Source organism: Chaetodon auriga, chromosome 17, assembly GCF_051107435.1.
Source record: "Chaetodon auriga isolate fChaAug3 chromosome 17, fChaAug3.hap1, whole genome shotgun sequence".
In the NCBI taxonomy this organism is placed as follows: Eukaryota; Metazoa; Chordata; class Actinopteri; order Chaetodontiformes; family Chaetodontidae; genus Chaetodon; species Chaetodon auriga.
The window spans coordinates 7,562,466-7,587,375 of NC_135090.1; the positions used below are offsets into that span (position 1 = coordinate 7,562,466).

The 24,910-nt window shown below is 44.6% G+C and overlaps 1 protein-coding gene across 1 annotated transcript; it reads left to right on the top strand.

The window, feature by feature from the left end:
• The first annotated feature begins 1,890 nt into the window (after positions 1–1,890).
• LOC143335341 (SNF-related serine/threonine-protein kinase-like) lies at positions 1,891–16,316 on the top strand. The gene is made up of 8 exons (XM_076754693.1): positions 1,891–2,135; positions 4,459–4,774; positions 5,119–5,337; positions 5,838–6,084; positions 10,434–10,575; positions 11,388–11,600; positions 11,946–12,080; positions 13,489–16,316. Exons 2-8 carry the CDS (start codon positions 4,652–4,654, stop codon positions 14,792–14,794), a joined length of 2,385 nt encoding a protein of 794 aa, XP_076610808.1. The 5' UTR covers positions 1,891–2,135; positions 4,459–4,651; the 3' UTR covers positions 14,795–16,316.
• Positions 16,317–24,910: the final 8,594 nt, after the last annotated feature.

Here is a 24,910-nt window from a genome sequence, read left to right on the forward strand (position 1 = left end):
AATACAGAGCCCAGAGCTCCTGCTGGAAGGTCTACTGGGCCGCTACAATACTGACGTGTTTATTACCTACTTTTCCTCATCTCCTCTTTGCTTTTGATTCATTTGGATAATCCACTAAGTGGGTCTTCACTACAGCCCTGGTAATGTTTTAAGTCATTTGACTTCAATACTGGACCAAATTGCCTGTTTGTTTGTTTTGTGCTAAGAACCGCTCTCTCCACTAGATGGCAGTGCCGGCCAGTGGTGGACCATGACCCCTTTGTCTTTTTTTTCCACCTGATTTGAAAGAATCAGAATAACCAAGGCAAAACCTCTCCACATGCATGAGCTTGATTTTGCAAAGTCCTCTACAGACCAAACACTTGGATGAACTGTTCGCCGCCAGGAAAAATGCATAATTGTTAAACTGCCACTCAAGCAGATCACCACACAGTGCTGCCTGCCACCAACGGCCTTGACTCGAAACCGGTGCTCATTAAAAACGACCCTTTATGGAGCAGCCTGCAGCCCAGTCCCGGCTGAAGTGGAACAGCGTGGTGGGAGATGCTGCCACCAGCCGAACAGGTTCTACTTCAAATCTCAGAGAGGAGCTTGTAAATATTACATAACAGCATGCTTGCACACTGCCCAGCTGGTTCAGTGCAAAAACAGGGACACACAGTTTATGCCAACCAACACACCTCCCACCACCACCACCACCACACACCAGGCGTTGGATTCCTCCCTGACAGCCTGAGAGATGTGATGGAGGAGAGGTGAGTGGTGGAGGAGGCCTGGGGACAACTCACTCTGCGGCCTCAGTGACAGCCTGCTTGGATGTTATGCAGAAATCTGAAAGCTGATAATGACCCATTGTTCTTCAGTGGTCTGATTTACATTGTGAATACCAGTTTTAACTTTCACCCTCACAGTTCATTTGAATGCTTTCAGCTGCGGTCCAGACATGAACACAGGCGAAGATAAAGCTGGAGCGCGTTTGTGTTATTATCGTGGGCCCTGATAAACACGCTTTTCTCTGAGCGTCGTTCTGACGTCAGAGATGAAGTGCCGAGGCGCAGTGATGATAGAGGTGTCAAGAACTAGTAAAGACACCGGAAAACACGCCAATCCCACTTTACAAAATAAAAGCATTCACATCCCGTAAGGCAGCCCGAGAGTGAAGCTGATCTTGACGTTTTCAAGGATCTTCAAAAAAAAATAAAATAAAATATGAATACTGACATATTGACGCCATTAGCTTCATTTACCCTATAGACTGAGACAGAAAACACACAGCTGGTTCGTTGCTCACAGTTTTAGAGTTATTTCTTTCTTGAAGCTGTTCTTACTTAAAGCTAAAGACAAAATGAAATGAAAACTATATTTTACAAGTTCTACCTCTGTACCTCTGTGTTAATTGTTATGTAATTGTATAATTTAGCTCGTTGAATTCAGGAATGTACACATACTTATGTATTCAATCAAATGGGATTCCTTCAACTGAATTCTGTTTATTTTCCCCAACATTCTTCCAAAGGTGTAATATTTGAGGAACAAAATTCTAGAAAGTGTCACATGCAAGCACACTGATCAGCAATTAATTATCTGTTGAGGTGGTTAGTTTCCTGAGGTCCAATAGGTATGACAAGCAAGTGAGGAAAGAAGATGAAATCCAAAGTAAAAGGTCAAAGTTACATATCAGATTATTAGACAAATCCCCCCAAAAAATCATATCTCAATAATACTTAGAAACAGTATTTGAAAAAACAGTCGGACCGTAAAATTAATAATTGCTTTTTACAGCCCAAAAATTCTTTAAAATAGATCCATCTCATACTACTGAACTGGAACGACTAAAGGATATTGCTTTCATTTTGAAAGCGACACTTCCTGTTCTACCCTGCTACGTGTGTGTTTGACGCAGCAGAAAGAGCAAGAGGGAGAGGGGGAGAGAAAGAGGGAGGTTGAGTTGACAGTGTGACAGACTTACACAGGGACTCATTGGACTAATCGTTGGCCGGTTTGCTGTCACTCGGTACCGAGCGTTTACTTGACCGCCGGAGGATTTCAGCCTCGGTGAAAGCCGCCGCTCACCGCCCGGAGCCCCGCACACTCCCGCACGGTTGAAGGGAACAGATAGGACGGCTGGCGCTGTGGTAAGTGGGGCTGGTGGAGCGCATGCAGGCTGGAGCTGAGGGCCCGTGTAGTAAAATGTGTCAAGTTCGCTGGATTTCAATCGGGGACTTTTCTTGAATGCGCATCCTTCGAGGCGCATTTGAGCATGCTGCCCGTGTCCTCACCGCTTTCATGTGAGAGCTGTTGGCGCAGGCTGCACTGCACTGTCATGTTATTGTGGATGCAGCCAGCAGGCATGTTGACAGCACAGGGGGACGAGGGGGGTCCCATATGGACAGCAGCACCTATATATAATATAGCTGATGCAGTGGAGAGCGGTCAGCGCAGTTTGAACGCAACGTTTTGATATTGAAAGATGATACACATGATGCTACTAATACTCCTACTGTCTCCATCTATTGACTTGAAGTGTCCCGTGGTGCTGTGTAGTGACTTATTATGGTCCTACAGCGTAGGTGTCAGTGCTGAAGAAACGTGTTTATGTTCTTTGTGCACAGGCTGCACATAATCAGTGTGTGAAAGTAAAAATACTGAATCCTACTGAAAAATCACTCTATGGCCCCTGTTTTCTCATATCTGTACAGCACTTTAGGTGACACTAAAATCCTGTGGTGTCACTGTAATATTCCTCCAGTGATGTGTAGTGTTTCCTGGCACATTTGTATTGTATTTGTAAGCAGTGGTTCCCAACCTGGGGATCTGGACCCTTGTAAGGGGCCACAAGTGTGTTCTGAGTGGTCAAAAAAAATGTTATGTTATTTTTTTTTAGCCTTTTCTTTCTTGCTTATGGAATAAAATCTGTAATAATAATAATGATGAAGATAATGATGTATGTGAAGCTTGTGACCTAACTTGGGTACCTTTGACTCATTGATATCACCAGGAAACTGATTTTCCAGAGAGGTCACATCTTGATTCTCAGAGGCTGTGAGAGTTTAGCAGCTATCATAACAGGTCCTTGACCTCATGTGTGTGTTTGTGTGCACACATGCACACTACTGCCTCGTAAAATCAATACACCGCCAGCACCGTGATTGTTACGCAATCAACCTCGAGGTGTGTTTGACCGGAACGCCGCTGTACTGTGCTGACATGTCAGAGAGCCTAGAAGAGCGGCTGGCTTTGCAATTAACATACCAAACATACAAAAGTGAGCGAGGCAGCAGAGACAGATTGAGATGTCACCTTCCTGTTGAAAGAAAAATGACTCATTCTTTTCTCACAGGTACAATCCTCCAAGTGAGGATCACATAGAAACCACAAAGAGCTTGTTGGGCTTTCATAGTTTCGTTTGAGCAAACGCAGACTGCTGGTGGGTTGGAGACGGTTTTATTTTTTTCCATTTTACTCTATCTGGTGATGTTGTTAGGTGTGTTCCCTGGCGACGGTTATTATGGTTTCCTTTTGTCTCTGTCAGTCCAGGTGAGTGGGGCACACCTAGGTGAGGATCACCTCCCAGGAATGTTCTTTGCCTGTACACGGTGTCTCTTTTTGCCATCTCTGGGCTCTTGACGTGCAGGTAGATTCCTGGAAGAGGAATGCAAGTCCCTGCCTGGAGGCTTTGTTTCAAAATCAGGGCCATGAAGCAACACGCTGTATGACGACAGCTGTTTCTAGTGAACAGAGCAGAGGGTCAGATGTGAGCATGGTGGTGTTTGACATGAATTGATTGAGATCGGGAGAGTTTCGTCACCCATGAGAGACGAAAAACATCCAATGAGACAACACTGATTACGACACAATTCGAAATGTCGCAGAGGATGATTAGAATGATGCAATGTATTAACTAGGGCTGATCAGTTGATAAGTAGATCACCAGAAGGTTAATCGGCTAGACTTTCATAATCATTTAAGCATGAAAAATGCTGAAGATTTGCTGGTTCCAGGTTCTCAAATGTGAGAATTTTCTCCTTTTCTCAGTTGGGGATCTTTGTTAATTGAATATCAATGTGTCATCTTGTGGGATTTCCCTTTATCAATGCTGTGCTGAAATGTCTTGTCAGCACTTCAACCCACAGTATTTGATTTCTGCCATGAGGGGTCCCTTGGTCAAAACAATGAAACAAAAATGGAGTTTGATGACGTCGTGAGGTAGCGTGGGATCATGGGAGTTGTTGCCTTCATTGTTAAACAGCCAACATTGCAGATGAAAATGAATAAATCATGCCCACTAGCTAGCTCGTTCACTCACACTCTGACATCACATCAGGTGTTTCTCATGTTTCTCTGGAAGTTACAGCATCTAGACTTGATAAAGGACATATGACATTGGTAATTCAGCGACGTGTTACATTATCAGTGTGAGTGAATTCTTCCCCCTCTCTCTTGTTGCACCATTCTCAGATCACGAGAAGATGGAGCTGAATTGATCACAGCAGGACAAGCTACCTCGAGAGGCCCACAGCTGGTCTAGAATCAACCGAACCGCTGACACAAACCTCACCCAGCTTCAGCCTGCTCAAGAGGAGATGGAGAACTGACCGCAGACCAGCAGGCAACAGAAGGCAGCTCCTCCCTCCCCCGTCCACCAGCAGCCATGGCGGGCCTCAAACGCCATCATGATGGGAAGATCGCCGGGCTGTATGACCTGGACAAGACGCTGGGCCGTGGACACTTTGCTGTGGTCAAATTGGCCCGACATGTGTTCACTGGGGAAAAGGTATGCTCGCCCATGTCTGTACATGCAAGTGCAATGCTTTGATGCCAGTTGAATTTCCTCATATTTAGATAGCTTTAAATAGATTTCAGCCTCACCCTTAGAGACAGACATATCAAAAATGGGTTAGTGGTAACACTTGTAGACATCTGAGTAATGTCTGTGATGAATGGTGGATTGATTTGCCAATATGTTGTGTTGATCTTAGCTTTTATGAGTGTTTTAGAGGTTGTGTTGTTTCTAGAGGCGCTCCCAACCTGATAAGACTAAACACTAAATACCTGCAATAGTTGGAGGCTGGGGCAGATGTCTATCATCAGTTTTTTCTCACTATGCTGCTCGTCTAGGTTGCCGTGAAGGTGATAGATAAGACTAAGCTGGACCCGGTGGCGCGGGGCCACCTTTTCCAGGAGGTGCGATGCATGAAGATGGTGCAGCACCCCAACGTGGTGCGCCTCTACGAGGTCATCGACACGGCCACCAAGCTCTACCTCATCCTGGAGCTGGGAGATGGAGGAGATATGTATGACTGCATCATGAAGCATGACGGAGGCCTCACTGAGGAGGTGAGCGGCAGCATGGCAACCAGTAGGTTGCATATGCTCGATCCTTCAACTGGCAGGTGAAGGTTCATACCTGAATAAGTGTCCTCCTGCAATTGGATGAGAATGGCTGACGTTAAAGTCTTCAGGGAACAGAACTTGAATGTAGTTCTTTTTTTGGTTTTAGTTGAGGCTGTCTTGGGGAAATCCAGTGAAGGACAGTTCAAAGGTAGTTAGAAGCTCACCAATGCGTTGCGCATGCAGATTTTTTAAAGTTAATAAATTCCAGACACCAGGAGGCAACTGCATGACATTGAAAGACGACACGCTACGAGTTAAGCAGGGGAAAAAGGATGAGATGTTCTCAAACTGTGCAAAGGGAACAGTGGCTTCGTGTGGACTTTTTATGTCCACTTGCTGTTACACAGTGAGATAGCCTGTCCCACAAGCTCACTTACCAACATACTTATTACACTGAGATTCATTGCTGTTGCTTTCTATCATTTCTGTCTCCCCTCTTCAAGGTGGCCAAGTGTTACTTCGCTCAAATTGTCCACGCCATCTCCTATTGTCACCGGCTGCATGTGGTGCACAGGGACCTGAAGCCCGAGAACGTGGTGTTCTTCGAGAAGCAGGGCGTCGTCAAGCTCACCGACTTCGGCTTCAGCAACCGCTTTCAGCCCGGGAAAAAACTCAACACCTCCTGCGGCTCGCTGGCCTACTCCGCACCTGAAATACTTCTGGGGGACGAGTACGACGCTCCTGCTGTGGGTAAGTCTAAAGCACTGATGCAAGGGAGTTCTGGTTTGTGTAGCGGGGAGTGATCCATGTTGATTTATCAAAGTAAGGCAGTTATTACAGCTTTTACCTTTACTGGAACAGGACACTGTCTCAGTCGGTAGTCCAGTGTGTGTTGCCAGCAACAGGCCATGGTACAGGCTGTCCTCTACTGTATATCACCTTGGTTGATTGACACTTTCACATTCACACACTCTTTATCTGTTGATATGACCTACTGATATCTATGCATACACTGCACTATATAACCTACAGCAGTGGTCCCCAACCTTTTTTGCGCCACGGACCGGTTTCACTTAAAGCAATAATTTGACGGACCGGCATAGAAACAAATAAAAACAACCGGTGGTTGGGGACCGTTGACCTACAGTACTTTGGATGGCACACTGTCAGCTTTATCATCTAGAAGGAGAGGAACTGCTCAAAGTTCAGAAGGTGTTATCATTCTTTGGAAATTACACCATAACCTAATCCAGGAAATCGCAATCCTACACCTGCAGTTTATTCGTGTCTGCAGTTTGCGTTCATTGACAATCTTGGCCTTACTGTGTATAATAAAATCTGATATCCGATTGGGCTGAAATTGGTTTCCCCACACTTCTCACCACTCTCTTCTTCTGTGGTTGCAGTGTACACAAACCTCAAGCAGCCCGGCCATCGTCTCTCCCATTGATAGTGGTACCAATCCTCGCTGAGCCACAGCTTAGGTATTAGATTAAAATGTAATGGAAAAGAAATGAAACAGAGGCGTGCAGATTGAGGGGGGAAAGAAGCGTAGGGGGAAAAAACGGCAAGAGAGAAGGGAAGAGTGAGAGAAAGCATCAGTAGGCCCTCTGTCTACCCAGAGGCCACTGCGTCAGAGCAAGGGAGAAGCATTTTCTATTTTTCTGACTGAGTGGATATGCAGTGGCTATTTTCTTCTGTCTGCCTTCGCTCCATCTCAGTCTCTTTTGTACCGAGCAGATGCTCCCAAATATTGAGAGTGGAGTAATAATAGTCTCTGTTATTTGACTGCATGTGTGGTTTTGGAGGATTGTGTGGGTGGCTGTACATGTGAGGTCAGCTGTCCTGTAAAAGCCCGTCTGAGCATTTGACCCAGATGACGAATCAGACATTAGTGGACATTTTTAGTGCATGTGTGTGCATGTGTTCCATCCCACGGAGGCTTCATACAGCCTGTGTGCTATTGTTCATTCAGCTGAGATGATAATGTTTTGATTGCATGGATTATCCACCCAGCCGGGATGTAATATCGTGTGATTCTATCAGCGGTGCAGTTTGATGTGGAGGCTGAATGGAGGCCAGCAGTCCTGACGTTCAGGGCTTTGAGGTAACGTGGCCTGGGATCACGTCGCTGCCAAGGTACCTGCTGACAGTCTGTAGGGTGCTGAGTTTTGCTGGTGACGCGCCAGGTGGCGGCGAGCCCGGTCTGCTGCAGAGATAAAGAGGCTGTCCTGGCCTCGAGTCGGCCCTGTGCGGAGTTTGCTGCTCTTTTGAGCAAGTGCTGAAAATAATTTGAGATGAAACGTGATCCAAAATAGAGAGGGGAATGTTGCACCAGTAGTCAGGCCTGCACAGCGTACAGAAGGAGCCAATTAGCAAGAGCTGAATGTTCCAAACTACAAAAAAAAGAAAGCAGAGAAAAAGCCACATTTATTTTTTCATCCAAGGTGTCAAGTGCTTTTACCAGCAGAAAACTTCATCATTCTCTCACATGCTTCAGCATCAGGACTAGGGCTGCAAAGACAAATCATTTTCTGTATTGATTTATCTGTTTGTTTGCTCAATTACTCATTTGGTCCATAAAATGTCAAAAAAAATTGTGAAAAACTCCCATCATATTCTCCCAGCTCCCAATTTGTCTTACCAGCAGTCCAAACTCCGGCCTCTGAAGAATAGAAACACATGGTTAAAGACAAACAGTGAGTGAGCAAAAGGAATTTTTAGGACAGAGTAATCCAAAGTGTGGGAAATGTGCTGAAAATGTGAAGGAAGTGGCCGATTTGACACAGTGCAAGCATGTTTGTGCACTTAAGGGAGCAGATGATGGACTAATAAGCGCTATGAAAAGATGCCTGCGCCTTGATGTAATGCAGTGCGTGGGCTCTCTCCTTTTTGTCTCCAGTAAATGGAAATTTAAATATAGATTTCTGCTTCCTCTTCAAGAAGCACAAGCTACACTTCAAAAAAAAAAAAAAAAAAAAAAAAAAAGAACTTACCTAATAGCAATTACAAAGAACATATCCTGGGCACATGCATAATTCAGAGCATATCTGTGCATAATGATCATGCACAAGTGTTTTTTTTTTTTTTTTTTTAAGAAAAAGATGTTGCATAATGATCAGCAGGACAGGATGCAGAACTTGGCCGACTCAGCCTCGGGGTTAACAGTGTCAAGACGCAAGGGAGAGGTTGTTGGTTATCGCAGGGAAGCAATTGGTGTTAAAATGCAATGCAGGACAGCAGAAAGGCATGTTTACACTCCCAGCTGTTGCCAATAAGTAGCCGGCGTCATTAGCTCAAGTGATGCTAATGTGCAGTGATGTGAGCGGTGTTACCCAGAGATGTGTCCGCCATCTGGTTTATAAATAAAGTTATCGCGGAAGGAAGTTTGGTGGACCGCTGACGCAAGTAATGAAGGAGCAGGGTCACGGTTGCTAGGATACGTTGGCTATGGGTAAGATGGTGGTGGGGACTGCAGCAGCGTTTACTCCCTCCATCAGCAGTATGAGACGCTCCTTCACAGCCGCAGAGCAATAAATACTCGCCACCCACAGTGAACTGGCACGTTTACTTTACCAGATTGAAATCTCCAGCGTATCCTGGCAAACTGCAGATTTGAAGAAATGTGAAGACATCACCAGGGATGTAGAGGAGGATAAACCCACTTAAACTCAGTTTACCACCCTTTTTTCTTTTTTACAGAATGAGTCTTTATATGATGCGAGCTACACGAGGTTGTCACTGATATTTGTTTGTTCTGTCTTTGGAGAAAAAGTCATCTGCTTCACAGGAAGTGAAGTATTTTACATTTGTTAATATTCTTAACTGATATCTGGCCTGTGCAGCCTTAGCAGCCACGGCAAGAGAAGATCTCAAAGACAGAAAGTCACACGGTAGTGGTAGTGATGGTGATCTCCGAACAGAAGCCGCAGCTGTCGGCTCAGAAAAAGAAAAGCGCCATAAAGCTGCACTCATCAACATTTTTAAATTAGCAATTTATCAGATTACTATATTTAATGTCATGTTGACAAACCCACAAAGAATCATCACCCAGCTCTGCAGTTCCCTTCACCTTAACTGATAATTTTAGCATCTTTGAGCTTATTGTTTTGGTTTTATGGCTGATACCTCAGTGTTGCATCCACAGCTTGTTCCACTGCCGTCAAACGTATGCAAAACACGCCTGTATTTCTCAAATGCAAATAAGTGTGTATAACTAATCGCATTTTGCTTTCACACGTTTGAAAAAGGGATTGATGCTCTGCTAATCACTTCAGCAGCACGCTGTCAGGCTTTAGCTGGCGTCTCTGTGTGAGTGCAGGTGCACAGGCCACCTGATTTCATTATGCAACTTTTGGAAGAAAGCAGTGCCACAGGAAAAGGTGATATATGGCTTTTAATGATGAGTTATAATTAAAAAAGAAGAAAATTTTAACATGATCATAACTACAACAAATAATAGTAAAAAAAAAAGGATATTTGAAATAAAATAAAAATATCAACAGATCCAGATATGAGAAATCTGGTGCGGCGTGTGCCCCCTTAGCTTGAATGGGAATGACGCATCAGGCAGAATGTGTGTCAGTGGACCATCCTGCTGACCAGAGCGACGGAGAATGCCCAGAGCAAAAAGTTGCTCTTTTAAAATGGATAATCGGACCAAGAGAACTGTTCCATGAAATTAGCATTTGTATGAAGCTTGAGGGATGAACACGTTAACCCACTTTCCTACAACCGTGTGTTTGTGTGGGAGTGCATGCGTGCGTGCGTGTGTCGAGCATGACGCCGGCGGCAGGCAGCAGTGCAGAGCTTCATCCCTGGTTAGACAGATGTGTCCTAAGCCAGTACATATTTATGGAAATGGCTCTGATCGAATATGATTCATGCTTCATTTGAGGTGGGGGGAGACAGCTCTTGTTTTTTTAGATCTAGGTCACTAAACAGAAAGGACATGTGTGCTTCACTTTGGTGTCAGTCACCCTTATTTCTTACATTTCTGTGGCCACCCTCCTTAAAAAATTCACACTTAGTTCTCATATTACGTGACATGCAAAGATGTTTTGGTATGAGCAGACAGTGTTCTCTCTGTGTCTCTGCAGATATCTGGAGTCTGGGGGTGATCCTCTTCATGCTGGTCTGCGGTCAGCCCCCCTTCCAGGAGGCGAACGACAGCGAGACGCTGACTATGATCATGGACTGTAAATACACAGTCCCTCCACACATCTCCCATGCATGCCGAGAGTGAGTAACACGCACGTGCATACCCACACAGATGGACGGAGTACTCTGCTGGTGCTGCATATTTCATGTTTGTAGATGTGTGAAGAAAAGAGGACCGGCCTCTCTTCTGCTGCTTCCTTGTCGTCCTGCTTTTTGCTCGGTGCTGCAGTCAGCTGCTCCGCCAGAGATGCAGTGCTGCGTTAAGTGTATCTAATGCACCCTTTAAAATCGGCCTTTCTATTTTTAACATTGTGAGGGTTTTTTTTTTTTTTTACGATGCATCAAGGCAGAGAGGGCAGAATAGGTGTTGTGCACTTTTTGAGTGGCTCTAGCTTTGAAAACGTGTTGTTTTTGGACACAGCGTCATTAGTTTATGTTGACTTGGGCACATGCTTCAAACACTGCCGCACATCCTGTTCATGCATTGTTTGTTTGAACCCTTCGACACATTGTTCACCCATGTGGCCTTGAGGAAATGGCGTGTCTTCCTATTTCGTGTGAATGATCCAGCCGCTGGTGTTAGTTGCATAACCTGTCTTAGCTAGATTGCAACAAATGCTAAAGGTGGGTCCTTGTTTACAGGATTAACCCTTCATTGTCTAATTCTGCTTTATCAAAATTTGGGAGTTTTTTCAAACTTTTGGCCTCATTTATGGAGCATTAAATTAGTTCAGGCAGAGCATTGAAGCTGATTTGCACCGGCTGCTTCACTCAGTCTTCACAATTACTGGATCGGTCATCAATGTGTGACTACCTGCTAACTTGTACAACCAATATATGTGTATCTCAAGGCAGTGAGAGTACTGACCAGATGTTTCTGTGACTTCCTCCAGTCTTATAGACCGCATGCTGCAGAGGGACCCCAAGAAACGAGCCACCCTAGACGAGATCGAGGGCCACGAATGGCTTCAAGGTGTCGACCCCTCCCCAGCCACCAAGCTGTCCACCCCTCTGGTGTCCCATCGCAGCCTGTCAGAGGAGGAGCACGGCTCCATCATCCAGCGCATGGTGCTGGGCGGCATCGCAGATCGAGACACCATAACTGAGTATGTGTCCCTCTCTCTCACACACACACACACACATAAATTAACATGCAGCTATTCTTTCCTGTGTAATCTTCAAAAATTTGCCATGGTCCACGAGTTCAACCGCAGCTTAATTGAGTGTCATCAACAGTTTAATTGCCATTAACAACCAGCTGGCCGTCAATCCTGAGCTGTTGCCATGTCAAATTAAATCTCTACCCCCGTCACTTCCTTTTGACTCACGGTCAGGGCTTGGTGCCGATCTGTCTGTTGATATGTGTGTGTCTGTATACTAGTGTTGGCATGCGTGCGTACCTGTGTGTGAGTTTCTCTCTCTCAAAGTGGTTTCTCTCTCCATCTTCTCAGGGCTCTGGAGTCGAATCAGTACAACCACATCACAGCTACATACTTCCTGCTGGCTGAGAGGATGCTGAGAGAGAGGCAAGAGAAGGAGCAGCACAGCCAGACACGATCGCCCAGCCCCAGCAAGGCCCAGTTCAGGTACACGCACGCACACGCACACATGCATGCACACTCGTGCGCGCACACACACACACACACACACACACACACACACGCACACACACACACACACACACACAAACACAAACGTTTCTTGAGACAGACAGAGTGCTGCCTCTGCAGTGCTGCGTCCTGTCAGTTTCCAGAAGTCAAGTTTGACAGCAGATGGACAGATGGAGTCTTTTTTTTTTTTCGGGGGAGAATGAAGGACAGACTGAGAATAGAAGAGAGGGTGCACATCAGTAACATTGTGAGGGATTCAAAACCAAAAATATCTTGAGGCAAAGCAGAAAAGAGCTTATATTTTCCTTATTGAGGAAGTGAAACTTATAAAAAACACATTGGCTTAGACTGAAATTGGAATGACAGAAAATTTTAAAGCAAAGTTTTCAGAATTTGAATGCATTTTCAGATGCATGTTTATATTGAGTGAAAGCAGTCTGACCCTTTTGCTTTTTAGCATTAGCAGCTATATATCTGGCGTTTAGCCCCCTATTCATAGAAACAAAAGTGGCTGCAGGCCAAAAGCTAACAGCTAAGGGACTAATGCTGAAATATTGAACATCAGCAACAAAAAACGCGATGATGGGATATTAACTATCTGCTCTGTATTCATGCTCCCATGCTCCCTCTGTTTACACCAGGCAGGACTGCCCATTTGTAATTAGCCAGCCAATAAGTCATGTTAACTATCTCAACTGGTTAAGTGTGTTCACGACGTGCAAATTCATTGCAAGTTCCAGCTTTTACACAGCTGATGCAGATACCTTTTTTCCATCTTTAGCATGTATTGGATTTTCAATGAATGGAAAACAAAAGTGCTCAAACACAATAGAATATTAAATGTTGTCATTTAACATCCTTGTTCAAATGTAGCATACATTTAAATAGAGAAAGTGATGTTTCTGTCAGTTTATGTACACTTTCTTCTTCTGATACCACTCTCATGTCTGTATGGTAAACGTTAAGCTACAGCCAGCAGCCGGTTAGCTTAGCTTACCATGAAGACTGGAAATATGGGATAAAGCCCGACTCTCCTCAGATGTAACCAGCACTAGCACTAGCTCACTAATTACACATTTATTGTTCTTTTTATTTATTTATTCATTTATTGGTACAGAGTACCAGTACAGAGCTGGAGTCAGAAGGTGATTAGCTTAGCTTAGTTAGTTACAGACATGAGAGGTCTATAGATATCAATATTCCCATACTCTTGGAAACAAAACAGCAGAATATATTTCCCAAAATGCGGAGCTTTTTCTTTGAAGTGCTTTTTTTTGTCTTCAAAAAATCTTCAAAAATGTCAAAGTCTAAACATATAAATACAGGATTACTAATTCTGTTCAACCCACTAAACTTTCTGTTATGTGTGTTTAATGCTTCACAGGCAGTCCTGGCCCACCAGAGTGGATGTTCATCAGGATGTCAGTGATGGCCTGGGGGGTCCTGGTATCTCCCACCCTGGGGGCCCACAGTCCCCTGCCCGCAGTGCTGAGAGCCTCCACAAAGGCCCCAGACCCAAAACAGCTCTGCTGGACCTCAGCCAACGGCAAGAGAACCACACCCCAGCATCCAGCCAGCAGCAGCCTGCTCGACAGAACCAGGAGAGGGGGCTCAGGCCTCTGGTAAAGCCCCACTCCAACCCCCTCAGGTTGAGCTCTCTGGCCTCAGTGGGCCCTTGCAAACCTCGTAGTCCCAGTCTTTTCAGCGTGGAGGAGGATGAGGAAGAAGAGGGGGAAGAAGACAAATGTTTGTCTCCTTCCGCACTACCTGCTCAAGTGGTGCTTCGTTGCAAAACCTCTTCCACATCATCATCAATGTCTTCTGGTAATCGGCTGACGTCCCGCATGAGTGCCCCAGTTCTTAACCAGATCCATGAGGAAGATAAAGAGGATGAGGAAGAGGAGGAGAGGAGGGAGCTGCGTGGACTTGGCCCACCCAAACCCAGCCTCAGCCTCAATCTGAACTCGAGAATACCATCACCGTCAACACTCATGTCATCACCTAAAACTGTTGGTGTAACAGCACCGGTTGCCGTTTTCACCCCCAGCTCAGAGACTAGTGATGATGAGACAGAAAGTCCCCATAAACCAGATACGGTAACTTTAGGTGGACAAGGGGATGAGAGAGAAGGGAGGAGAGAGGATAGAGAGAAAAGGGGGTCAGGGCAGGGCAGTCCCTCCAACTGTGCCAGTCCTGGATCAGTTTCAGGTCAAGGCAAGGGAACAGCCAAAGCTGCCAGCGGCCTGGTGGAAAGCCTAAAGCTGATGAGTCTGTGTTTGAGCTCTCAGTTCCACAACCTGACAGGGGGAGGAGGGGGAGGTGGTGGTGGCAGCGGCGGTGGCGGTGGGGGGGACACCCAAGACCGTCCCATGTGGAGGATGTGCATGGGCGGCTCCACCGGTAGCCTGGATAAGGTCTCACTCCTGGGCGGCCCTTCACCCAGGGGGAACCTGTACCACCACCAGCCCCCGCTGGGAGACACGCTGGCGGACCCGCTGCTGGAGGGCCCCTGCACAGGCACGCTGAGGCTGGGAGAACTGGACCTGGCCAGGGAGAACCACAGGAACATGAAGAACCGCGTGCTGCAGATGCCTCTGAGCGACAAGACTCTGTCCGTCAACATCCACCGGAGCCCCAAGGAGGGTCTGCTATGTACCCCCACCCCACACAGCTGCTGCCAGGTCATCTAGAGCTCGACGGACGGCCGCTCCCTCAGCTGCTGCACCTCCACACTCCTCCACTCTCGTCAATACATCCCTTATCATCTCGCTTTTGTTGCAGTCATGTCACCACTGGTTCATGATTTCAAGTTACTTGTGCATTTTATGCTGCTTCCTATTATTTAACACTTATGTTGAATAACTGGGAGAAAGTCCAAATGCCAGCCTTGCACATTCAGAGACGCAAAAAGTCTCCACGGAGGAGACTGGGTGCCATGCCAAGTATGTGAAGCACTTTCAGTAGATTAAACGGGACACTAAGGGGACGTTTTAACCTGCTGGTGTGTTTTTAAGTAAGAGACATTAAGTCTGGAAACACATGCAGGAGGTGCTCACATCCCTACACTTGCACACTTCTATATACTGTATGTACACATGTTGTGCACATCCACACATCCACACACACACACACACACACACACACCTATAATCACTCTCTGATAAGCTGATAAAGTGGCAAGCTGACGAGCTGGTGAGTTTTAGTATCATGTTACATGTCGTCTTTTGTTTCACTTGATGCTGTTTTTTTAATATCATTATTTTTTAAATTATTTTTCGAGACAATCATTTTATCCGTTTTTTTATTCTTGACTGAAAGAGTGACATCACGACTGCGTTTTCATTCACGTGAGGACAAATAACAGGGTGAAAATGGACAGCAGCACTTCTCTATGATGGTGGCACACAGTATTTTGTAGTCTATCACTGTTTTATTTTTCTATCTCGAACGTGCTCTGCAGACTCGGAAAGAAGACGCACACCCACTTGTCAAGTCTCTGCGCAGCTACACAGCAGAGTTTGTACATATGTGAATAACCTCCTAGCAGTACTCTGTACCTGTAGTATTGATGGTAAAGTTGTATTGCAGTAGAAACCTGAATACTAGATCCTTATACACTATTATTCATCACTCCTGCGGGATATTCAAGGTTTCGGTTGAACCCAGAGCCGGAAATGTGTTTAACTGCTGACGAATAACAAATAGATTTACAGTCTCACCTGAAACTAAACAGAGTGAATTGTTATATGTGTAACGGCAGCTCTTTAAAATCAAAGCGAACGACCACTGGGTGGAACCTAAACCATGTACATCCCGTAGCTTTCCAGGATCACGGTAGCCACTGTTGTAGCGTATTCCAAGACAAAAACAACAAAGGGGTTTTAATAGAACATAACAACACCACCCCCTCAAGTATCGGTCTGTGTAACTGGATGTGTGACCCACCCCTAGAGGAATATATACTGTAACTTGACAGTGCATGTGTTTTGCTGTAGCAACCTTATTCTTACCCACTAAGGTCAATCCACCTGCTGTAACTACCTACGTAACAGAATCAAATGGTCACTTTACTGTAGCCTCACAGCAATACCAGCGACTGCAAAATGTACAACAAAAATGGATGTGCCATAAAATCTGTCTTGAGCATATTGTACTGTATGTACTGTATATGATAGAGATCTATTAAAATAAAATCATGTGAATGATGTCTGAGGTCTGGTTCTTGGCTTTTATTGAGTGATGTGCGTCCCTGTTTTCGTTAACCTTTTCTAGATCTGTGCACAGGTTTGGAGACAGTAGGATGAGGTATGGTGTCAGTTGTGCAGCCCTTAATGTTCATCATGATACAAGCCGAAAAACAGACAAAAGTAGGCTTTTTTTGAGAGTAAAGGAATTCTCACTGCATTGTGTGAGAAGGTCAAAGCTATGTTCGAGGAGACTGGGGTTATTTTCACTGTAATATTTCAGGATAACTACATGTGTTCTGTGACTAAACACATATTACACGTTGGATTTTCAAGGCTTGTGATGTCTTAAGACTAAATATGTTTGACTGCTTTACAGCTAACTAGAACAATTAGAAATTAGAAAATAAGGGATTTAGTGTTCTCCACCAGAATAGCATTCCCAGCAGTGTAGAGAAGGCTTGGAAAAAAAAAAATCTGGGGGATAAAACTGGAAACAGGAAACAGGAAATCTAATTTCTTTAAATACTCAGAAAAAATGACTAAGTTTGGTTAGTGGGTATAGTCCAAATTTTTTCGGGTATATTTGGACTCATGGCCTCAGTATTTCAAACATCATGGATTTGGTTCTATGTTTGAGGATGACAGATAAAGAGATGAACAGCTTCATTTCCACAGTCCATATGATGTCGATACAGAGCCTCCATATCCCCCATGTTTTTTCTGTACACATACATGCAGACATAGCCACATTGATGGTATATGAGTAATTTAAAGAAGCATCCTACTGATTTACTCATAAAAATCAGTTTATTTGTCATTCAGAGTATTACTCAGCCGTAGCTGATCTAGGACTGGCACAGTTGCATAATGTAAATAAAATGTAACATCTATCCAGGAGGGTCTAATAAAGAGACACTAACGATTTGCATTATGGGAAATGAAGGATCAAGCATTTTAGGACCTTGACCCATACCACAGAGTAAAGGTCAGGATATTTCTACATCTGCTGCTTCATTTTTTTTTTAAATCCACCTCTTGTGAATCCCCCAACTTTATGGATGTGCAACACAAACTGCTGCACCCTTCAAAACTGGACAGTTTCTTTGTCTGCACGAGGGGAAAATGTCTCTTGTTTCAAAGGTGCTATTTCATTTGCTCTGTGTGTTACTTGTGAATGTGACTTTTGTGAACTTTCCCCCCAAACTGTCAGACATTGTTGAGCAGCATTTAACTTTTTAAGTTTTAAGCATCACACATAACTGTTAGCTTAACAGCTAACATGCATGCTAAAGGGTATAGCATGAAGGGCCTAAGAAGACAGACAGAACTTTAGTGCCTGTTCTGTTGGTAGTAACATGATAGGTCATTCTGCCCAAAACATGAGTTTTTATTTGTCATCTGCAAATCTGTAAATAGAGATTATCTCTACAGAGGAGGCTGGATAGAGCGGAATGGGTCTGTGTGCAGTACAAATTCTCTGGTTGTGTTTATTTTCCTGAATAGTCTCAAAGCCTCCCCCGCAAACATTGCAGGGAGTTGTAATCTCTGCAACATCTGGGCTACTGTTCCACATCGGCCAGCAGGGAGGAAATCAGATCAGACCAGAATGAGCTCTAGGGTCGACACATAAACCCGTGTGACCCACAGGCTTACACGCGCACATGTGCACACACACACACAAACATATGATGTAATACACACAAACGAGCTGGGGCACGTAAGCCGTGTGGGGTAGCACACACACAAATGAGAGAGTGATGAGGTTGTCATGTGCGTTTCAAAAAGTGAATGAGGGTAGTGTGTCAGAGAGACGATGTCATGTTTGCGCCAGGCACGTGCTGCCGTCAGATCCTATCATTAACCCACAGTCCTCTCACTGCAGCGACAGACAGCACTGCCACCTGTTTGCTCATTACTCCTCTCTATTCACCTGTATTAGTTTAATTAGTTTCAATATTTTCACAATATATGCAAAGTACCAAATATTGACAATGTTGACATGTTGGAAATGTCAAGGTGTAGCTAGTCCTGTGAATCAGATTAGTTTTTGTGCTTTCATAGTAGATGCTCTGTGTGCGTGTGTGTGTGTGTGTGTGTGTGTGTGTGCGTGTGCGTGTGCGTGTGTGTGTGTGTGTGTGTGTGTGTGTGCAGGGAATCAATCTGGCAGACTGGCAGGGAAACACCATCCACAGACACTATGCTCACAGCAGCAGACTGTAGATTATCTGGTTCTGGCAGGTCAGTGTGCATTAACAGAAGCGGCCTGTTAACATTAACCCTTTATGGCCATTTGTGCTATTGAAAAAGCATTTTTTTCCCTTGAAAGCTGGACAATGTCACTTTTACATATAAATAACGTCCGAATACTGCTGGCTGTCTTTCACAGCAGACCAGAGTTTTTAAACCTGGTGTTTGTGGTGACTGGTATTCCTGGTGGTGACACCAGCAGCAACTGTTGAGCTGTAGTGATTCATTAGATGAAAATTATCATGTGAAAATGGCAGAGAAAAAATCTACACACAGCAGTTGGAAATGATTTTGTAATTGGCTAAACCTGTGTTGTCACCTTCACACTAATTGACCCTGGCTGGGATTGGTTTTGTGTGGTGGGGGGTTGGGGAACTTCACATCTGCTGTGAGCCAGTGTCTGTGATTCAGGTGCTGATTGAAGGCAGGTGAGTGGCTGTGCCTGCCTCCATGCTGTAGTCTGCTTGTGCCACATGCAGCAAAGATTGCTGCCTGTCATTTCTTTTGAGTCTCCCTGTGTGCAGGCCAGGCACTGCAGTCCTAAGGCAGAGTTGGGCTTCCTGAAGACTGAAGGGTGTTGGCAGTCAAATCCATTGTGACGGCTGAGCGACGACTGCCATAAAGTGACATTTAAAAGTTGTCTACGGACTCTGAGGAAGCAGCCAACCTGCGGCGCAGCTGACCTTTGGCATCGGACTGTTTTTCCCTTCCTCTCTTGTAAATTGGACACTGACTGCTTTCTCTTCCGCTCTTGATAACTGAGGGATTAGAGCCTAAATGTCACTTTGATTTTAGTTTATTTTACACAGTAACAAACCAAGCATTTTAATCCTTCCTATGCTCTGGTCCTTTGCCCCTGACTGAGACTGCTTGGTCAAGAATCTACAAACCCAACTCCTTCCTTTTTCACCTTTTAACTCTCTCTAACCATCTTTAACTTCTCTTTTTCATCCAACATATTTGTTTTCCAGCGTGTAATGACAGTATGTTCAATAATCAATAATCAGTCAGCCATAAGTCATTATTGCACTTGCTTCCTGAGAATCATGCTCACTGTGTGCACCTCCCTGGTTTTACAATGGTTCTTATCTGGTTTAAATGTGGGTTGATGGGTGCGTCTGTCAGCAGAGCATTTAATTTGACCGTCAGTGGAGCTGAATGTTAAGGCTGAACTCCTGCCATCAGGCTGTCAGTAGAGCTGCTGATGAAAACTGTTTTAAGGAACAAGGCCCCCCATCACACACACACACACACACACACACACAAAAACCTGCTGAGATGCTACTCTCTTCTTTGTGACAACGTCCAACCAAGACCACAGACACACACAGCTGTGTTTCCATCATTTTTGGGGACATTATATAGACTTATATTAACTTCCTGGAGACTTAACCATAACCACTGCCTGCCTAACCCTAACCTCAGCCTAAACCTAACCTTTACCCAACTCTTCATCCTAAATCCCATAAAACGATTTATGTCCCCACAATGTCAGTAATGCACATCCACACATACACACACACACATGCAGTTGGTCTCAGAGTACACAGACACTGTTTGGTCATCTGATGGCGCTTTTTTCATCTGACATTGAGTGTGTGTGTGTGTGTGTGTGTGTGTGTGTGTGTGTGTACATTTAATTTCACTGTAGGCTTGCTCAGAGTGTTACTGAAACAGTGTGTTTGCCCATCTCACACAATGTGAAACCAAGGACTGCCAGAGAGAGCAGACGAGAGAGAGAGAGAGAGAGAGAGAGAGAGAGAGAGAGAGAGAGAGAGAGAGAGAGAGAGAGAGCAAGTCAATTAAAGGCACATTTTCATTAGCCGTGACAGCCTGGGAGAAGGCAAACAGGAGAGAGAGGGTATCAAAAAAGAACAGTTATTACAGGCATCACATAGAAGACAGCAGAAGCCATGGCAATTTAACAACAAATAACCCTGTGAAACTCAAATTATGTGACCAGGAATAGAAGGAGCAAACAGCAGCAGGGCACAAGCAGGGAAATGGATGAGGGGAAAAAAAAAATACACTTTTGCAGTGTGAAGAAGGCAGGACACAGCTGGAGAGCACTGGACATCAAAGCTGTAACAGGCAGCCACAACGCTGCTGCTAAACAGGAAATCATAAAGCAGCAGAGACGCAGAGATGACTTTAGATTTTGAGAATAGAGGATTCCTTGTGTAATGACAGCAAAGATGGGGATCAAATCAGCCAGTTTTAAGACAATGTATCCACTTCAAAGTCAAATGAATTGTAGTGGAAGCATAGATAAAGTTGGATTTACAATGTCAGTTGCTGGTAGCAAGGACATCTGTGGGTGTCCCCCAGCCACATCCTGTCCCCCAGCCACATCCTGTTGGTTCTGAAGGACACCTGCTTTTAATGATCTTACATATGCGAAAGGCCTTTTGGATGTTTCCCAGACTTGTTTTGATAAAAAACCCACAGAGGCTCCTCAGCCACGAGGTAGAAATTCAGGCCAGAAAGCTCTTTGTTTTGTTTGTTTGTTCCAAATAAACTAAAATAGTCTGGAGGGTGACAATAAGTGTCCATTGCTTTCTTTCAAAGGGGCACTTCATTGATTTTACATTAGATAAAGTTAATTCACTAGTCATGGTGAGTATTACTCAGCCTGTGAAGCTGCATCATGTCTGCTGTTGCTCTGAATAGAGATTGGTCAAGTCTGAGAACATCACCCGAGTGGTATTTCAGCTGCGTTACAAAGTGGTCCCTGGAGTGTACATGACAGTTTGACACAAGATGCTAGGCTATAGACTGCATGGTTCAGTGTAGGTTCCAGAGCATGGGGATTTTAACCCAAAATTAGGGAAAATCAGCAATAGCTTTGACCACTCGGGGGCAGTGGAGACAAGTTGTGCATACCATAGTGATGTATTATTCATTTACATGAACTTCATAGCACCAGTTGCTTATTTATACATCCAGCTGACACAGAGCAGCATTAGCATTTGTTTGGAGCCCAAATGGTTATATATATTATCATAATCTAATATTATTCAGTCTCTTTTAGCTCTGTTTTAGTTCTCTACCAACTTCTGGGGGGACATTTGTCTCTTAAGCAGCTGAGCTAGTTGCAAACTTTATTATTTGGTGCATGGAAGGTACTGTTTGATGAAAACAGATGCCCACTGTTGGAAATGATATTGATTATAGTGATGTGGGAACCAAGATGCTAAAATGCTCCATATAGATGAGGGGTACTGCCTAGTAGGGTGATAACATGTTAGAGAACGTACAGTAGCCACAAAACTCCTGAAAAACATGGAAGACCCTCTCTAGGGTCAGTGGTTCATCCATTCTGGGCTGCTGTAGAAACATGGCAGCGCAACATGGCGGACTCCATGGGAGAGGATCTGCTCCCTCTGTAGATACAAAGAGCTCACTCTAAGGTAATGAAGACACAACAGTTATTATTTTTATTCATCCTTATTACAAGTAAAAAAAAGTGAGTGTATTTTCTCTGTGCTAACTGAGTCAGGTCTAAGAGCAAGATTTGTGGCATCGTAAATCCGTTTGGAAGCCAATCCTGGTCCAATATTCAACATATTGCCTTTTTAAGGATTATTATAGCTCAGAGACACATTAGAGACCTTTTATGAATGCCTTAATACACGTGTGGAGGGGGATCTTTAAATTGATCTGAATTTGTCATGATAATAATGGATAATATAAATATAATAATATGTGTAAATATGCAGATGAGGAAGGCCCAGATGTACTTTTAAATCGATGTAAACAAACGGTTGGGACAAGCATGGAAATGTGCCTGGTGACAGGCTGTGGCTCAGAGACCAGATTTAGTTATGCAGAATCAATAGCTTCAGTGAAGAGAGAGAAATTACCCGCTTTACAGGATCTTATGAATCAGTCGCACTTCAGCATCAGTCCCAGTTATGTCACAGATGAGATGCCTTCGCATGAGTCTCAATGTCAAAGTCTCAATGCGTCTTTGGATCCGTTTCACTCCTTCCGTGAGGTGAAGAGAAGTCATCACATCGGCAGCTTTTCATGTGCTGTGTCTGCAGAGAATAACCAACCAGCTGGCGAGCTCCACCTCTGGCTCTGTTAGTCTTTCCTGATGCACTCAGTCAGAATTGAAATGCTGTGATCATTAGACTCCGACGCCTTTGGTGTAATGTGAAGGCTGTGAGGTGCGATGAAGTGCTCTCGCTGCATAAAGACTGACAATTTCTGGAGCTCTGTGAAAATGGCTGCACCTTTCAGATCATTGATCATTTCGGCTCATTTAGAGATATGTAGATAGACAGATATTGCTTTCATTTAACAGTATAGTTGTGCTGCACAGAATTCATCGAAATATTGTTCCTTTTTATTGTGCAAATGTCAGCCTGGCTGCCAACTGTGGTAAAAATAAATCTCCGGACTGTAAATATCATCAGTCACTCATAACCAGACTATAATTGTTTGGTCCAGACTCGAGGGGAGTGGAGCTGCCTGTTGGTGATGCATGCATCTCGTTACACTGGTGGACTGTCACATGAAAAATGAACACAATTCTATGGGGTTTCTGACATGTGGTGATGGATACCTATAGTATGAGGCAAAAGAGAGTGGTGCCGGTCCTGGACAGACCTCTCCATGTTCATTCATAATTTGCTTTCATGTAATGAGTGAAGTTACACTTTTATGCGAAGGTTAGGATCCAAAATGAATAATCAGTGAAATGTCAACTCAGGGAGATATTACTGTCAGCTTTTAAAACTGAGCTCCTGCTGCTATGGTTGCACAAACCTGTGTGCGGTGGTGCTGATTATAGACAAACTGATAGAGTGCCAGCAGCAGTGCAACAGCGTGTGCTCCCGTGTGGACACACCTTTTATGTGCAGTTATTTCAGGCCTTCGAGCCTCATTTATATCCGCACTCCGTATGAAAACTCCCGTCACTTTTGTCACTTTTTCCTCATGAAATGATTTTTCGTGCCCATGTGACTGAGTGGGTGACACAAGGAGAGACACGATGAATAAGCCTGCAAACTTATTAAGCGAGCATTATGGACAGAGGCCTGGGCACATTGTGTGCGCACGTTTCAAACCCCGAGAGTCTGTGCACATGCAGCTCCTGCTGAATGTTCCTCGCTGCCTTGACAAGCAGCCAGCCAGCCAGCATCTTCAAGAAAACAAACAACCCATAATTACCCCGTCCAAACACAGCATCACTTCCTGCAGGTCTACGATCCAAAAGGATCAGTCTCCGTGGCTACCCTGTTGCCGGGAGACAGTTCGGGTGGGCCGGGTTGACATCTCAGAAATGACAGAGGAGGGCAGAGGTAACAGTTACACGAGGAAAAACCAGGGTGCTCGGAGCTCAGAAATAATGTCTTCGGGTTATCTTCTCTCTCCTGCATTAATTTACTAAACTGCAGCCTGGAACGCCATCTTTCACATTCTGCATCCTGCTGGTGGAGACATTCATTGGATATAAAACATCACAGCATTAAATGTGCTCGGCTGAGTGTTCCTGTAAACAAACCCAAGCTATTTTTACTCACCAGTAGACATTGTTAGCATTCTTGAGGTATGACAAATATGCCAAATGCATTTCCAAAGCTTTTAATATTGTAAATGTTTACATCCATGTTTGTTAGCTAAGCCTTCTTCTTGTTTGCCTTTGTTGGCACATTGATAAACTTATTTACATGCTGTGTGGCACCAGTGTCGGTCAGTGGAGTAGCACGAACCTGACGGCAGGAAGGTGCATCTCACTGCCCATGTGCTCAAGCAAAATGGGGATCCATTGCTGCACAGCATTACCAGTGGTGAAAAACCCCCACAGGGCACCTTGAAGGGGAACTGATTTTACACATCAAGGTCTGTTTACAGGTGTGGTGGAGTTCTACTACTGCATGTGGGGAAAAAGTTGGATAAAGCCTTTTGTGGCTTCACAGGGAGCTGCGCATATATTTCCTCAAGTGATGTCCCTCGAGTCAGCATCGGTTGGAGCTGCAGACTGGAAGACTGAAACTGCAAAAAAAAAAAAGTGGGGGGTGTGGAGTGAGCTCGCCAGACCTCTGTAGCCCACTCCTCATCTCTGCATGAGGCTAGCAGCACAGTGCTACATTAGCCGCTACCAGCACAATGCAGCTGAATCTGTACCGAAACTGAACCGTTAGTTGTCAAGTTGTATTGTGGGTAAAGTAGGCACCAGGTTGGGTGAATGGGTGGAGTAAAAAAGTAGGTGTGCATTGCTAAATTGGTGGCGTACTCTTTTAAAGTTGAGGAGGCAAGACTGAAAATTAAGGGAGAAACTATGTTGCTCATTGCAATAAAGCCCCTTGACACACCTTGTAAATAATTTCATGAGGCCGCATCTTTTCCATTGTACCAACCTAG

What these genes read in the sequence shown, in the direction of transcription:
- LOC143335341 (XM_076754693.1), top strand. Translation starts at nt 4,652, where the DNA reads ATGGCGGGCCTCAAACGCCATCATGATGGGAAGATCGCCGGGCTGTAT. An exon ending in GTACGACGCTCCTGCTGTGG is followed by an intron (nt 6,085 to 10,433) that starts GTAAGTCTAAAG and finishes GTGTCTCTGCAG; the next exon opens with ATATCTGGAGTCTGGGGGTG. An exon ending in CCCAGCAAGGCCCAGTTCAG is followed by an intron (nt 12,081 to 13,488) that starts GTACACGCACGC and finishes AATGCTTCACAG; the next exon opens with GCAGTCCTGGCCCACCAGAG.